At 34.3% G+C, this 15,240-nt stretch overlaps 1 protein-coding gene and 1 long non-coding RNA gene across 11 annotated transcripts in view; both read left to right on the plus strand.

Annotated features, from left to right (window-relative positions):
- LOC128157127 (ras-specific guanine nucleotide-releasing factor RalGPS1-like) overlaps positions 1-8,947 on the plus strand; it is a 41,445-nt gene extending 32,498 nt beyond the window's left edge. For all 10 annotated transcript variants that reach the window (XM_052819514.1, XM_052819518.1, XM_052819516.1 and 7 more), the window contains 16 exons: positions 493-606; positions 919-969; positions 1,211-1,294; positions 1,431-1,520; positions 1,656-1,748; positions 1,956-2,079; positions 3,123-3,254; positions 4,679-4,772; positions 5,006-5,194; positions 5,412-5,578; positions 5,804-5,867; positions 5,982-6,093; positions 6,391-6,483; positions 6,671-6,776; positions 7,049-7,140; positions 7,283-8,947. In XM_052819514.1, coding sequence (XP_052675474.1) covers positions 493-606; positions 919-969; positions 1,211-1,294; positions 1,431-1,520; positions 1,656-1,748; positions 1,956-2,079; positions 3,123-3,254; positions 4,679-4,772; positions 5,006-5,194; positions 5,412-5,578; positions 5,804-5,867; positions 5,982-6,093; positions 6,391-6,483; positions 6,671-6,776; positions 7,049-7,140; positions 7,283-7,312 — 1,635 coding nt within the window. In that variant the 3' untranslated portion in view covers positions 7,313-8,947. The remainder of the gene's footprint in view (positions 1-492; positions 607-918; positions 970-1,210; positions 1,295-1,430; positions 1,521-1,655; positions 1,749-1,955; positions 2,080-3,122; positions 3,255-4,678; positions 4,773-5,005; positions 5,195-5,411; positions 5,579-5,803; positions 5,868-5,981; positions 6,094-6,390; positions 6,484-6,670; positions 6,777-7,048; positions 7,141-7,282) is intronic.
- A 3,655-nt stretch (positions 8,948-12,602) lies between these two features.
- LOC128155844 (uncharacterized) lies at positions 12,603-15,184 on the plus strand. Its single transcript, XR_008239651.1, has 2 exons — positions 12,603-12,838; positions 14,821-15,184. It is a non-coding gene; the product is annotated as an uncharacterized LOC128155844 (long non-coding RNA).
- Positions 15,185-15,240: the final 56 nt, after the last annotated feature.

Below are 15,240 nucleotides of genomic sequence, written 5' to 3' on the forward strand. Positions count from 1 at the left end.
TTTGTCTAGCTTTGGATGGCAATTTTAGACTTCACTTATCACATCTGATTTGATAAAAGAAAGTCAGAGAATGACACATCATTTGATACACATACTGCCAAATCTTCAAAGTACAGGTGACGTAGATTACAGATGACAATCCATTACCAGCGTTCTTTTGATCTGGTCTGCAGTCTTATCCTAGCTAGCTCTTGCCAGTGTAAATTATGTTTTCACAATATGAACCTCTCTGGTCCCTTCATAGAACATGTTGGTAGCTAGACATTGAATCATGTCATTGCATCTTTCAGGGTATTAGGCCATAGAAGTTAAATCTTGTTGTGTTGTTTCAAGATACAAGCAACATCTTTCCAAAATTTGTTTCAGCTAGGGTATAAGCTATAGTAGCTGAATCATTTCATTGCAGCTTTTTTTGCTTTACCAGTAATTGTTTTAGGGTATAAGCCATAGTAGCTGGATCATTTCATTGCATCTTAATGTGTTTGGTTTCAGGGTATAAGCCATAGTAGTGATGAGTCCCTAGAGAGGCGGTCGAGTCTCCCTCGAATGAAGAGCTACGATGCTGTCGTTTTCGAGATTTTGAGAGTGTCACCGGACGATTTCGCAGTAAGAATCAACTTTTAAGTATACTTAGTTTTTTAACAAACAAGCTCGACCTCAATCAAAAGTGGGTCTTAATGTGCCTCCAGTCATGTCAGATTTTTCTTTTGATGTTAGAGAGTTCATGGTTAAATTGTTAATGAGATCTCAGACTTGGATTTTTACGTGTTATATAAAAAAATGACTTGTTCTAAATTTTATGATTGGAATATGTAAAATTTGTAAAATAATAAAAATACAAGTTGTAAAAACAGTTTTGAAAAAAATTATTTAATTTCCAAAGTTTCACTCATAATCTCATGTGTTTTGTTTTGACAGAGCCAGATAACCTTAATGGATCTGCCTGTTTTTAAGTCCATTCAGCCAGAGGTAAGACATGGTTAATAATGTAAAAATGATTTTCTAAAAAAAAAAGGGGGGGAGGGGTGTCATATGCCAGTATTAAGCACAATTTTTATATAGAACAGTATAGCCAAACTATACCAAAAATTCCATCATTTTATTAGGTGGACATGCTGATTCAATTTATTGATCATAAACTTTTTATACTTTAATTGTGTGCCACAAAAAACAATTAATGTAATATGACTTTGATGCTTCTCTTTCACAGGAATTGACTTCATGTGCATGGACAACAAAAGAAAAACTCATCAAAGCTCCAAATGTTGTAGCATTCACAAGGCGCTTCAATCATGTAAGTACTGTGACGACTGAAAAAAAACCTACCTATAGTAATACCATATTTTGAATGTTAAGTGTTGACTTTACATTTCCAATTTTCATTCCTATTATGAAAGAGACCTATATGTAAGTTTTTGTGTTTATTGCAGGTGAATTTCTGGGTACAACAAGAGATTTTGAACTGTCAAACCGTAAAAACTAGAGCAGATGTACTTGCTCACTTTATAAAGATTGCTAAGGTAATAATCCCCCTTTCTTTGTACATTATTGATATTTCATCCTTTGAATAGGACTTGAATATGATTTTGAGTCATTTTTACCTATTGATCAGAGATTTGATGTGAAGTAATTGAAAATTTTCTCTTGTTTTCCAGAAACTCTTAGATCTAAACAACCTCCATGCAGTCATGGCAGTTATTTCAGCTCTCCAAAGTGCAGCTATCTTTCGCTTGTCCAAAACATGGATGGTAAGTTTAATAGATAAAGGACTGGTGTGGATACAAGTTTCAATGTATTTGTGTCATTCATATTTTTTCAAGGGGGGGGGGGGTGATTGGGTGTTGGTGTTGAAGTTTTGATTTCATCATACATTTTTAAATTCAGATGTTGTCACGAAAAGACAGATATCTATGAGATAATGGCTGGCTTTATTAACCATTCATTTTGAATTTTAGATGTTGTCAAGAAAAGACAAATCAACCTATGAGAAAATGGCTGACCTGTTTTCTGAGAATGACAACAGACAGAGGTTACGGGACCACATGGACATCATCAAGCTGCCCTGTATACCATATTTAGGTACAATACCATGTACTATTGTAGCTTTTGTACTACACTGTCCACAGTGTGTGGGTAATGGACCACAAAAATATCTTAAGTTTTTACCTAAAACAACTGCAGTTTCAAATTATGATCAATTGCATCCAGGGAGACCAAAAAAAAAAAAATTAGAAAAAAAAATAAAAGAACTCCAACCAGGATTTATAACTTTAAAATATGAAATGCAGAAAATAAACTGTTGAAGTGATAAATTATGCTTCTCCCAATAAAATGATAGATGATTTTTCTGTATATATGAATAGCAAACAGCTGCATGAAGACATTTATCAAGTTTCTTTGAAATATGTGTGGGAGAGAAAAAGAAAAATTACCTTTGAGTGCTCTTTATTGCTTGAATGCATTATTTTACTGCGTGAAATCTGGGTGTATGAAGTAAAACTGGATTCTTTTGATAGCAAATAATAAGCATAAATAATCAGTTGGTGGGTGGTTGGAATGAAATCTTAAAGAAAGAAAAATCCCCTGTGGAAAGCTGACATGCTAACAGTGGGCTTTCTCATGATATGAGCTTAAGGCATACTGGAATATCGTAAACATCTGCCAAAGTCATTAGCATGAAAAATTAAGTGTATTTTGATTTGCTTCAACTGCACCCTTGAATTTATGCTTGTAAATAAGGTTGTAAAAACCCTAGAGCTTTTGATGTGAAGAGTTCTCGCCTAATGGAGAAATCTCCTTTAGACTTTGTGTTGGCCCTCTCATTTGGCATGTTTATAGATATAAGCCTTTGTTTGTTGGAGTACATTCTGCAAGAACTTAAAATTATAGATTAATTTACTTTGTGTTTCATATAGGATACAAAAGATATTAAATCTTGACATTTGAATCTATAAGAATCAAAACAGTTGAAAAGACTTGAACAAATTGAAGTTGACAACTGAAAAGTGTATATAACCTGGTACAACAAAATGCTGAGAATTTTTTTTTGAAGTTTGTAACTATCTCACAATGCTGAGACTGTTTGATGCAATGTTATAAGAATTTTTTCCCTTGCATTACAGGTCTATATCTGTCAGATCTGATCTACATAGATGTAGCACATCCTCACTCGGGCGGCATGGAATCCCACACTCGCAAACTGCAGATGAACAACATTCTACGAACCATCTCAGAATACCAGCAGTCCAGTTATGGTGAGAGCAAGTTGCCTTCAGAATCCAAAATGATTAAACATGAAGGCCATCAGCCCATGTTTATATATTTAGGGTCTTCCGTTTCCAACGGAAGACCCTATTGTTTTTTTTAGGTTTCTTTTTCTCTATTTTTCACTATTATTATTCTTTTTTTCTTAACATTTTTCTTAAAACTCAAATATCTCAAATATGCTACAATGGATTTTTATGAAAATTTCACGAATAATACAAAATATCAAGGTCTTTTATCATGTACATTTTTGTTGATGACGTCACTTCCGGTCGGTCGTTACATTCGTTTTTCTTTTTGTAAAAAGTGATCCTGTCCTCCCTTTTTCGCGAAAACGATTAAAGATAGAATATTGAAAGTTTCAGGAATGATAGATTTTTGAATTTCTAGGGCCGATCAGGTAAAACTACGATCGTCCGTCACTTCCGGTCCGCTCAAACAGCATTTTTGGAAAATTGTGTTTTAAATTTTTTTTAAATCAAATAATCTACAACTTTTTTTACATCAGAATATGTTTTAAATTTATCAAATTTTAATATGAGCAGGTTGTCCGTCACTTCCGGTCGTCACCGGAAGTGATTCTAACATTTCGATTTTTGGAATTTTAAAGCATATGCGTTTTGTTGACATTTTTGTACTGAATACAAAACTGAAAACCGTTTTAAAATCGGACTACGCATTGCAGAGATATTGAAGTTTAAAAATGACGTTTTCCGGAAATCTGCATTTCGCAGAGTAGGTTGAAAATTAGTTTAAAAGGAAGTTAATATGATAGTAAATCGTACCAAATGTCAACAGTTTAATTGAACCCTATCAATTCAAAATTAAACGAAAGACCCACTTGTTGCTCGCAACAAGGTGCTTTCAGTTAATTCAGGCATTCTCGAGAAATTAAGCGTCAAAATTCTGAAGCGGGAGTCTGAGTAGCTCAGTCGATTGAGTCGTGGACATGGCCCAGGTGACCCGGGTTCAAGCCCCGGTTGCCGCGGATTTTTTTTTTGCTATTTTTCGCTTAGATCTACGATTTTATCTTTGAAGTGATAAGTTTCATCTAATCTATTAAAAAATCGGACGGAAGACCCACTCGTTGCTCGCAACGAGATCGTGTCTAGTTCTGATACTAATGCATGGTGCCTGTGTAACATGGTGACAGTATGGAGTGATTATCTGTGAAGATACATATTTCTCACACAAAAATTTTTGCATCACATGTAATATGTTGTTGAGAGTCAAAAGTTGTCATTTTATCCCCCAGTAAATGGTCAATTTTCTTTACCATCCAAAGCAAACTACCAGCATTGAATAGCGAAACAGTTGTGGAAACACTGCCACTCCAAGTAACTCCAAACGTTTTAAGTATGAATTCCATTCCATAAACAGACAATCATGGATTTTAATTTCTGTTTTCCTTTAGATCAACTCCCAATACTTGACCACGTCCAGAACTACCTTAAGTCTGTGAGGTACATTGAGGAGTTACAGAAGTTCGTAGAGGATGACAACTACAAGTAAGTCCCACTCCAGGCCTCATATATTGTTCATTGGAAAAAGAAATATTTATACAATTGACAACAATTTTTCAAATAAAGAATAGGCGTACGGTGATAGGGGAATTATAATGCATGTAGATTGCTAATTTTGTTGACTGCTATTCTACTGGTTGTCATTAAGGGTGTAATCTTGGCTTCAGTGAGTAATAATAGGGGTAGATTCCTAATTTAGTTGACTGTTTTTTTCACAGATTGTCTTTAAGAGTGGAGCCTCCACTTCAAGGTCCTCATCTCTCCACATCCAAAGAAGACGTGCAGATCATGGTGGCTCCACCTTCCCCCTCCAGTGAGCCCCGCAACATCGCTCACACTCCCAGCTTCACATCCACCTCATCCAAATTCCAGCCATGTCACAGGAAAACCAAAAGCTTAAATGCCAAGTAAGATCATACATAAATAAATTTATTTACAGAATTGGCGAACTCCAAAATGTTTTTCTGCAGCAATGGATTGAAAAACGCTGTTAAATTTTAGCATTAAATGTCTGTCAATCTTAAATAGATAAACAACATAACAGTTTCAAGAAATAGATTACTGCTTTTAAGATATCTTTATTTTTTTTATTTTTTTTTTTATTCTGATGTTGTTTTTTTAAAGTTTTATGAGTAATGGACAGAAGTCAAGCGCAGAGAAAACCTTTAGTCTTCCATCAAAAACGACCGCTCCCTACATTCAAGGGGTCCGCCATTTGTTAGACGACAGTGTCCTCGAAGAGTCCCCATGTGCTTCCAGTGATGGCTCCATCTGTGGGAAAATTCTTCCTGGTCAGTATCTCAATAATGACCCAGAAAAACACAAAAATTAGTTCTTATTCAATGTACACAAAGTCTCAGATGTTAAATGTTTACCAATATTAAGAAGGTTTTTATACGAAAATTGATGCAATGAAAATGCAATAAAAAATATTATAATAAATTGCAATAAAAAATAAAAATTCTTGAAGATTTATTGCAATGAAAATGCAATAATTTTTTTTTTTTTTTTTACAGATAACAACGAGGCTAACACTGATTTAGTATTTCCTATCTCGGATTTTGAGTCCCAAAATAAAATGTAAGTAAAAAGAGAGATAACTCTTTCTTAAATCGTGATAGTTATAGAATATATTAAAGTTTTAGAACAGGATTTTATAAAGACTCAACCCTAATTTTTTTTTGCTTTTTACAGAATGTACAGCAGAGATTTCACACCTGAAGATCTGAGCAATTTCCAACAAAGTATAACATGTGAAGGGTTCTTACAAAGGAAAACAATACTCAAGGATGGGAAAAAACCTTTAGTATGTATACCCTCTCATACAGTACTAACAAAGCATCATTTTGTAATCATTTTGCAAGGAGATGTAAAAAATCAATAACACCAGTGCATGTATTTTCTGTACGTGAAGATAATTTACAATTAAGACAAAATAGTTTTGTTGCATGGTTATTTGAATTTCATGGGGGTTTTTTGTTTGAACTTGGTGGCAATAAATACTTTGACATAAAATTTTTTAGTACTTGACAATAGTCAAATAGTTACTCAAACATTAAATTGTTTTCTTCATAAGTCATACATTTCACCTCTTGTTTTGCAGGTTAGTGCTTGGACAAAGTATTGGGTGGCATTATGGGGAACTTCATTACTGTATTACCCTTATAAATCCTTACGAGGCAACGACAGAGCATCAGTAAGTTTTCTTTTCATACAACTCTTCTTGAATATCATTAACTATGACATATCCAATTCAATTCTGTATGTATGTTTTAACACCATTTCTATATACAGAAAAAAATAAGAAATTTTTACGATAAGTATAGTTTTTATAAACAAGGTAATTTGAATATGGATAACAACTTCTTTGTTTTTTCTTCCAGTTTAAGACAGAGCCGAGTAAGATGACATCAGTGGTTGGTTGGATGGTAATCATGGGAGACAGTCCCTTACATCCAGATGCATTCCAGTTGTCTGACCCCATGAAAGGTAGGATGTTTCATAGATTTCAAGTTTAGATAATCAAGAAGATATGTACATGTATTTAGATATGAAAAGACCTTTTGGTTAGATTTAACAAATCTAACAATTGAACGTTAAGTAATCCAAACACAATAAAGCAATTACACATACTATTATGTTAAAAAAGAGACTGGTATTGATTGATTAACTTTATTTTAATTTGAAAAATGTAAGACATGAAGTAAAGAAAGAAAGAAAGGAGGAATTTAATTTGTTCTGATTGTTCGTCTGTTTTTTAGGTAACGTTTACAAGTTCAGAGCAGGGTCCCAAGCAGAAGCTTTGGTGTGGTGTCGACATCTGAATGAAGCTGCAAAGAGATATCAACAGCAGGTATACACATTCTTCTTAATACTAAGGCTGTCATTTTAAATTTAAAATGTGAAAAAAAATGTATCCATTATCCAAAAGTGTTGTAGCATTGATATTAATCTTGAGTTTCAAATTAACTCTGTTTTTTGTGGACCTTTTTCAGACGCCAGCAAATCTGATGTCATTTGACTGATTGTCCCAATCCCACGACCGGTTCACCTGTGATATTCTGGATCTCAAGGAATCTTGACAGATGCTCAGTGAATTTGCCAAAGGAGATTCTGTGCCAGCCGTTTTTGGCAATGTTCCAGTGCTTAGCGATTGGCTCAGTTCATTGGGGCCACCCATAGTTAGAGGTTCCCTTGTAGCCAAAGGACAGTTAGGAATAAGAACAGTTTAACTGATTGTGAACATTCTACAAAAAAAAACAAAACCCTTCTGTGCCAAAGTCCTTTACTGTGTGGTGTTGAGGATAGAAATACTCTGTCCCTCTAGGTGTGTGTAAAATCACAGCAAGATGTAGCAAGCAGTGGTCGTGTTGACCGGACATTCCATGAAATGAGGTGCAAAATCAAGTCAAGTTGTCAAGGCAGTGAACAGAAGCATTATCCCCACAGTGATGCCTGAAACAGGGGGAAACGTAACAACAGGTTGCCATAGTCTCTGTCAGTTTTCACATTCCTTACTCATTTTCCATGGAACACTTGACCTTTTTTTTTTGTTAAATCTAGTCTTCAATCTATGGTTGTTTTTCAACATTCCAAAGAAAAAAGTTTTTTTTTCTTTTTTATAATCTGTTTCCATAATAACTCTTTCATGCTGAAGTAGATCATGAGTAAGCTATAGTAACGTATGAATCCCTATACACAATTCTGTTCTTAGTGTAAGTTGACCTAATCAAGTAATCAAGTACCTGACTGAGATGACTGCCACTGCATCTTAACTTTAACACCCCAATATCATATTTATCAATGCAATTTTAAACGGCAATAACATGATTATTTTTGTTAACCTCTGATAAGAGGTCCCTAGTCGGTTATGTTAACTATGTCATATAATTAATGTTTGTTGACGTGTCAATACTGTAAGAGGTGTAAATTTTAATTCTTTTTTTACCTAAAAAAAATTATTTTTAGACAAACATAATATATGTTCATCTGAATGCTATTTCTTTAAGAGACTGAATTTTAGAATGATCGAGTGTTACAAGCTTAAATTATAACGCCATATGTGGGTTTTTTTTTCTTGGCTGCACAATTATTTTTATGGAGGTGCAAATATTCATGATTTAAGACAAAGCCAAATTAGAGATAAATATTTGGAATGACTCGATGAGGTATATATTTTTTGAATTACTTGTAGGATAGAGGCTTTTTATCTGTGTAGATTTTGTGTGCTACATATTTTATGAGAAATAGGAGGAAAAAAATGCAGAAAGTTTTGGGGGATTGTGCTCTTTGTTATTTGTTTTCTAAGATGCTTGCAGTGCTAATAAGAAAAAAAAAATTATTTCTTAGAAAATGAATGAAAAACAGTAGAAAAAATGTGCAATAACATGTTTTGCTTGGAATATGGTTGCTCAGATATCTTTTTCCATTAATGGTAAAAAAAATATTAATATGTCATAAAATAAAACCAAAATGATCTTCATTGCTGTATTATATGAGTGGTTATGTGCAGTATTTCTTCAGCATAATCTCTGTTTTACTCTATTATCATTTTTGTCATCTCCATTTACATCATTTTCATTATGATAAAATTATGAAATGCTAATACAAAAATATGAAAAATGCATAAAAATGATTAAAATAAAAACAGTTTAAATATTTTTCTTTGTTATGTTGTTGCTATTGAAGTGTGTTTGTGTCAGATATGAAGATAACTGTACAGATGTTGGTCCTTAAATCTCCTATCTGGAGTCCCTGTAGATGGATGAACACAGACCATGCAGTCGATTGTAGTCTAAAGCTTTGGTTAATACTCTAAAGAAACACTTAGATATTCACAGTATTGTTCTGTAGATAAAAAGCTCAAATCTGTGATGGACAATAAGTCACTTATGTGGGTGGGGACTGTCATATAGAGATAAATTTATGTAGGCCATTATTCAGGATAAGGACACGTGGAGAGAGAGAGAGAGAGAGAGAGAGAGAGAGAGAGAAATATACACATATTTACACATTCATAACCACACTTCTCATGTGCATTTAGTTTCTTGCAAAAAGTTATCAGAAAATATTTACAATGTGTAATTATCTCTCGAAGAATTTAGTCTAAAATAAGAGACTTAATATAGTGGTCCCTGTGATGTCAGGTGCTGGTTGAATTAAACTGTTTAAAACAACCAGAACAAGGCCACCAATTTGTACTTTCAACTTTTGAAACATGATTTGTTTCGCATATCTCCCAAAATTCAAAGCATCGCCGGTATTGCGTATTCCAAGACATATGCGGATACAAAGAAACAAGAACTGCTCCTTTTTAAAAATGTAGTTACTACATGTATGTATGCACCCACAAAAAAGTGGATCGTTTACAGTATCTGAGGCAGGACTAGAACTGCATCAGCCCAGCGGTCATGGCGTGGACATGATCTATAGTTACTGATGAAAGGCGGTTTTTATGTACCCCTACGTGGATTCATCATACCTTTAAAGGCTCAGGGTGGCTCTTTTTTATTTTGCTTTGGGATGAGAACTGCACGTGAGGATTAAACCTGTTCATTCGTCCAGAAAACATGGGTCACATTAAGCATCAGAAACATACATCCTCAGGTGTATCATTCCTGAAAATTTGATCATGGTATGGAAGACCCAAATATATACCTGCATGTCACGTGCAGCATACGAAGCATAACGGGTTGAGGTTGAATAATTATGATAATCAAACGTTTTTCAATTAAGAGCCGATAGGGCTGATACGGTGAAAATGTTGTCTTAATAAACAATCTACTTGCCACGGTACAATATCAAAATTGATAAATTAAGGCCGGACAGACGAGACGTTCCTCAATTTTATAAAAATTTTGCTTGATATTTTATTCCTTATTTATTAACATTTAAACCTGTCAATTCCCAAAAATTCTGGGTATATTACCTGGCTCGTTTCGGAGCTAGAATATTTTGAATTTTGCTTAAAATAGCATGCAAAATGCATTTGAATGCTTATAAGTAAAGTCATATATACTATACATTTTCATTTGAACACTTTATATCTAAATAAAAAATGAATCATATTACATAAAAATATAATCATGAAATTACGAAGTGGAAATCTTCAAATTGTGGAGATAGAATTTTTTTTATAGAAACAATGGAAGATAGGTCGCGTCTGACCTTAACGGATAAGAAGGACACGGGAAAGTTTGGTCGCGGGAAAGTTAAGTATGGTGTTCCGATGGGGCCACTTCGACCTTCGCACTTTCGCCTTTAGGTCGAGGTACGAGAGTGCGAAGTTGCGACGGCGAAAGTGCGAGAGTGCGACGGCGAAGGAGCGAAAGTGCGAAGATGCGACGGCGAAGCGCGAAGTTGCGACGGCGAGAGTGCGAAGTTGCGACGGCGAGGAAGCGATACTAATATCGCACTCTCGCCTTCGCAACTTCGCATTCTCGCCTTCGCATCTTCGCACTTTCGCCTTCGCCTTTTTATAATTATGGAGCTCTCTATCGTTTAAAGACAATTTTAGCTGTATAAAAGGACATCTGAGGCAGACGATGGACTTTTTAGAATTTATTTTCAACAGCCTGCGCAGATCCATAACTTTTTCTAGGGGGTGGGGTGAATAAATAATTATATTTGTCGGGGGTGGGGGAGGGTTCCGAGACATATTTTGGAGATTTTATTATATATAATTAATAAAATTAAATTTTCCGGGGGGATGAGATCCGGACCTTCTCTCTCCCTTTACTGCATGTGTGAAGTTATTAGTATTGAATTTTCCGGGGGGGGGGGCCCTCTCCACCTCTAGATCCATACACCAGCAAGGAGTGTCGCATAATAAAATTAGAATGTTACTGTACATGTGTTTGATCTACGGTAAACAGACAGCTGGTAAGTGACAGGAGTCTGGAAGTGCATATGTATACATTATGGCGAACCTTACATTTTATATGGAGTATATAACGATTAGGCATAGCCAGCACTGGTAAACATAAATGTCACATATACACATTAAAATATTTATAAACATTCATAGTAAGCACAATGGCTTAGCGCATGCGTACCAATGATATCATGGATTAATCGGAAAATGTAATAGACCGAGACTTTCTGAATGCTATCAAAAAAGGCGAAGGCGAAAGTGCGAAAGTGCGAAGGCGAGAGTGCGAAGTTGCGAAGGCGAGGGAGCGATAGTAGTATCGCTCCTTCGCCTTCGCACCTTCGCGCTCTCGCCTTCGCATCTTCGCGCTTCGCCGTCGCATCTTCGCACTTTCGCTCCTTCGCCGTCGCACTCTCGCACTTTCGCCTTCGCAACTTCGCACTCTCGCATCTTCGACCTAAAGGCGAAAGTGCGAAGGTCGAAGTGGCCCCATCGGAACACCATAGTTAAGTTCGATTTTTCTAACTAGTACATAAGCATTCAAAAAAGTCTTCTCAAGTATCATTCTGTTAATCACACGTGCCTTGCACAGTTACGATGTTCCTTGACTCTTTTTTCTGAAAATACATTGCAAAATATAGTTGACCTTTTAACAACAGACTTCCATGTTTAACTTTGCCATCGGCCATTAGATAGAGAATCGAACAACTGCCGACAACTGCTCAAAAGTTACCGAGTTAGATTGCGATGCACGGTATATGCTTTCCATGAAATGGATTTTTTTAAAATCCCTCCCCCCCCCCCCCCCCCCCGCCCTGTAAACAACAATTGCTCTGGTATGTACGTCTCTCTAAAAGATAGCTCAGTTTGAGTCTCGACCAATTCTCATTGATAATTAAGTTTCTTTGAGAAAATTGTCCCAAATGTTTTGAAAACCCTTCAGTAAGCCTTCTGTAGAAAGTGATTAAGATTCAAACAACTAATTATTATTGTATACATAGGACAAACAACTAAGTGTAAAAAAAAATGATGAAAGGGAGTACTAGTACTTTTGTTTGCGTCGAGCTATAAAAGTAACAGCATATTCAATGCACTGCCCAACACAATCTTGATCAAAATTTAAACTGATAAAAACTTCCTACAAGAGAGAGAGAGAACAAGATAGATTTTCTTAAAGCAAACCTCATAATCTCTGTTAAATTCCAAGTTATCGGGAATCATGACATTTCCTAAGTCACAATAACTTCATCAACACACGACACCCAAAACCCACAACACCATCTCGTGAGCGTTTGAACAAGGCGTAGCTTACAACCAAAGGGCATAAAACCAACAAGGAGCTTTTGGAAGACCACAAATAGAAAAATCTGAGTGCCAATAGAACTTCATCTAAGCTAAACAACCTTTCAAATTCAACAAAAACATCAAATACTAACCCTGGGTTGCTCACGCCAAGTTTATATTTGGAAACTGTTCCCTTAAAACACAATGATAAGGGGTTAATTTGGAGAGAATTTTCCGCCGACGCAATTAGAATGAAAGAGAAACAACATCATTTACAACACTCGGGCTTTCTGGACAACCCTCTCTGTAAATGACCATGCAGACGGGGGTGTATATAAAAGACAGGGGGGTCTGAATGAGGGCCTAATCTCACGGATCAAGAATCTCAGAGCTTCAGGTAATGTCACATATACTCTGCATTTGTAATTTTTCTAAATTCATTTAATTTGCTAATAACAAGACCAAAATCGATTTTTTATTCATGAAGTATTCAATGCAAGATTCAAATTCGATGAAAAAAGGTACGCAAGTTAAAGTAATATGAGCTCCATTTTTCATATTGGATTTTTTTTTTTACTAAAATGTTATTTTCTACTAAAATGACAAAAATATCATTGTTTTTCAATTTCTGTTAGCCATATTTTTGTGGAAAAGGCCGGTAAGAAGCCTCATTTGGAGCAAAATTGAATTATTGTCGTCCTGTACAAAAAATGATTTGCTACATATTCCTTAGAAGAGAAATATTTCCTTTGACAAAAATTAATGATTTTTTAGATTCTTATTTATCATAAAAGTTTAAGTTATATGCAGTCTTATCACACTAGCAGGTTTTTGCAGCATAATAAAGTTCTAAAAAAAAATACAGCTCATATTGCAATAAATGAAACTACATGAGTTGGCAAACAAAACAAGAACATGTAAACAGAGATGTTATTTATGTCTCTGATGTCAATAATTAGTTTTAAAAAAAACGAAGAAAGGGATTTTAAGTTTGCAAGGTAAACGAAACTAAGTTTGAAACACCGTGTACTTTTACATATAATAAAATTGTGTACAGGTTTGCACACATTTTGAAAACCATTGAATAAATAATGAAATGAATAAATAAATTGTGAACAGACATTATCATTTTATGTAAAAACGTGTCCATTTCTAAAACTTGATATGATTTTAGAATTCTATTAAAAAACGGAGGATTTCTAAATATATAGTCCTTGAACTAAAGTATGAATATATTTTAACACAAAGATTGTTTTTTTTTTAAATGAATATGGATAATAGGAATATAAAAATAATTGAAGGTAACAGAAAACGGAACAAAGTAAATTTTGTTGAGAAGGAAACTTCTTTCGTATAGAAATGATTTTAAAAAATTTATGTCCTAGTTTGATTTATCTGAAATTCTTTTAAAACTCGTTTTAATTCAACAACATTTATACGCAAACTAGTTTTCATCTATTTGTTGCAATTCGAATAGCCTTTTATGAGCAAATTTTAATAGAATGTATGTGCAGATATTTAAACATTTTCTTGTGACATTATATTTTGAAAATGTAAAAACGGGTTAAGTACTAAAAATTGCGTAAAATATACTTTAACGCATTCTTATTCCAATTAACATTTTGAAATAATTCTCTTTTTTATGGTTGAAAATTAAACATTTTAATTAGGCTTTAGATGTTGTAGCTGAAAAATTAAAACCCAAATTAAATACATATCTGAAATAATTTGTGGACGTCCAATCTTTATTTAATTAGGATCTTTGAAAATAAGATTAATTCTTAAAAGAGAAAAAAAAATTCAAATGTAAATTTTTGATTAAACTTTTTTAGTCGGAAGACAGAAATAGTAAAGATATTTCAATTTGTTTATTTTCAAATAGATTATCACAATTCCAATTACTAAAATTTAAAATATTTTTTTGAGCAACAACTAAAGTGATATATAATCATTTATAATAATATATAATATTATGGAAGTTCCTCGTTTGCGTACGAACGCTTTCGTGTACTTGAAATTAAAAACTAAAACGATAATGCAATTTCAAAAGCTGTGTGAAAAATACAAGAAATATACTTTATAGATTAACTGGACTTCATCAATATTTTTAAAGAATTATCTTTCTGAAAATATTTGCCGTTTTTTTTTAAGTTTAAGAAGCGGAGTTGATAAAAAAAAACTTCGAAATTTGTTTCATTGTGTTGTAGACCAATAAATATTTATACAACAACTCTGATGTCCATAATAATATTCTACAGCCATGAGAATAAATCATTGATTAGTTTGTGATTAATAAGCATTCATTAATTTGGTCAAATGTCATAAGTTCTTTTGTAAAACGCAGCCCTGTAGTATTGAATTCTTAAAAATATTTTTTAGCAGCAAAATGGCGTCCACATTACCAATTGCTCTGTTTCTCCTGGGAACAATGACATCTCTTCTCCGAGCCTATGAGCCATGGCCCCAGGAGTACCAAAGGAATTATCACCCACAACGAACACCTACCCTCGCCGAGAGATTCTTAAAACGCAATTTATATGAACAACCGCGCCACAGAGTTTCAGATTCCAAAGACGCCATGTTGGACCCGGCTAAGAGGTCTTCAGTCACAGTTCTATGTAGCGCAGAACAATGCCGAGCACTTATGGCCTTTCTTAACAGGACTATTCCGGGCGGATATGAAGCAGTTCCAAATTTCTGAATCAAGCATATAATAAACTTGATTTGAATCTAAACACCAAAGATTTTTTTGTGTTTTGTTTTATGTGTGTAAAGACGTTTTACTGACTTGTTCTACAT

Source organism: Crassostrea angulata, chromosome 7 (genome assembly GCF_025612915.1).
Source record: "Crassostrea angulata isolate pt1a10 chromosome 7, ASM2561291v2, whole genome shotgun sequence".
Classification (NCBI taxonomy): domain Eukaryota; kingdom Metazoa; phylum Mollusca; class Bivalvia; order Ostreida; family Ostreidae; genus Magallana; species Magallana angulata.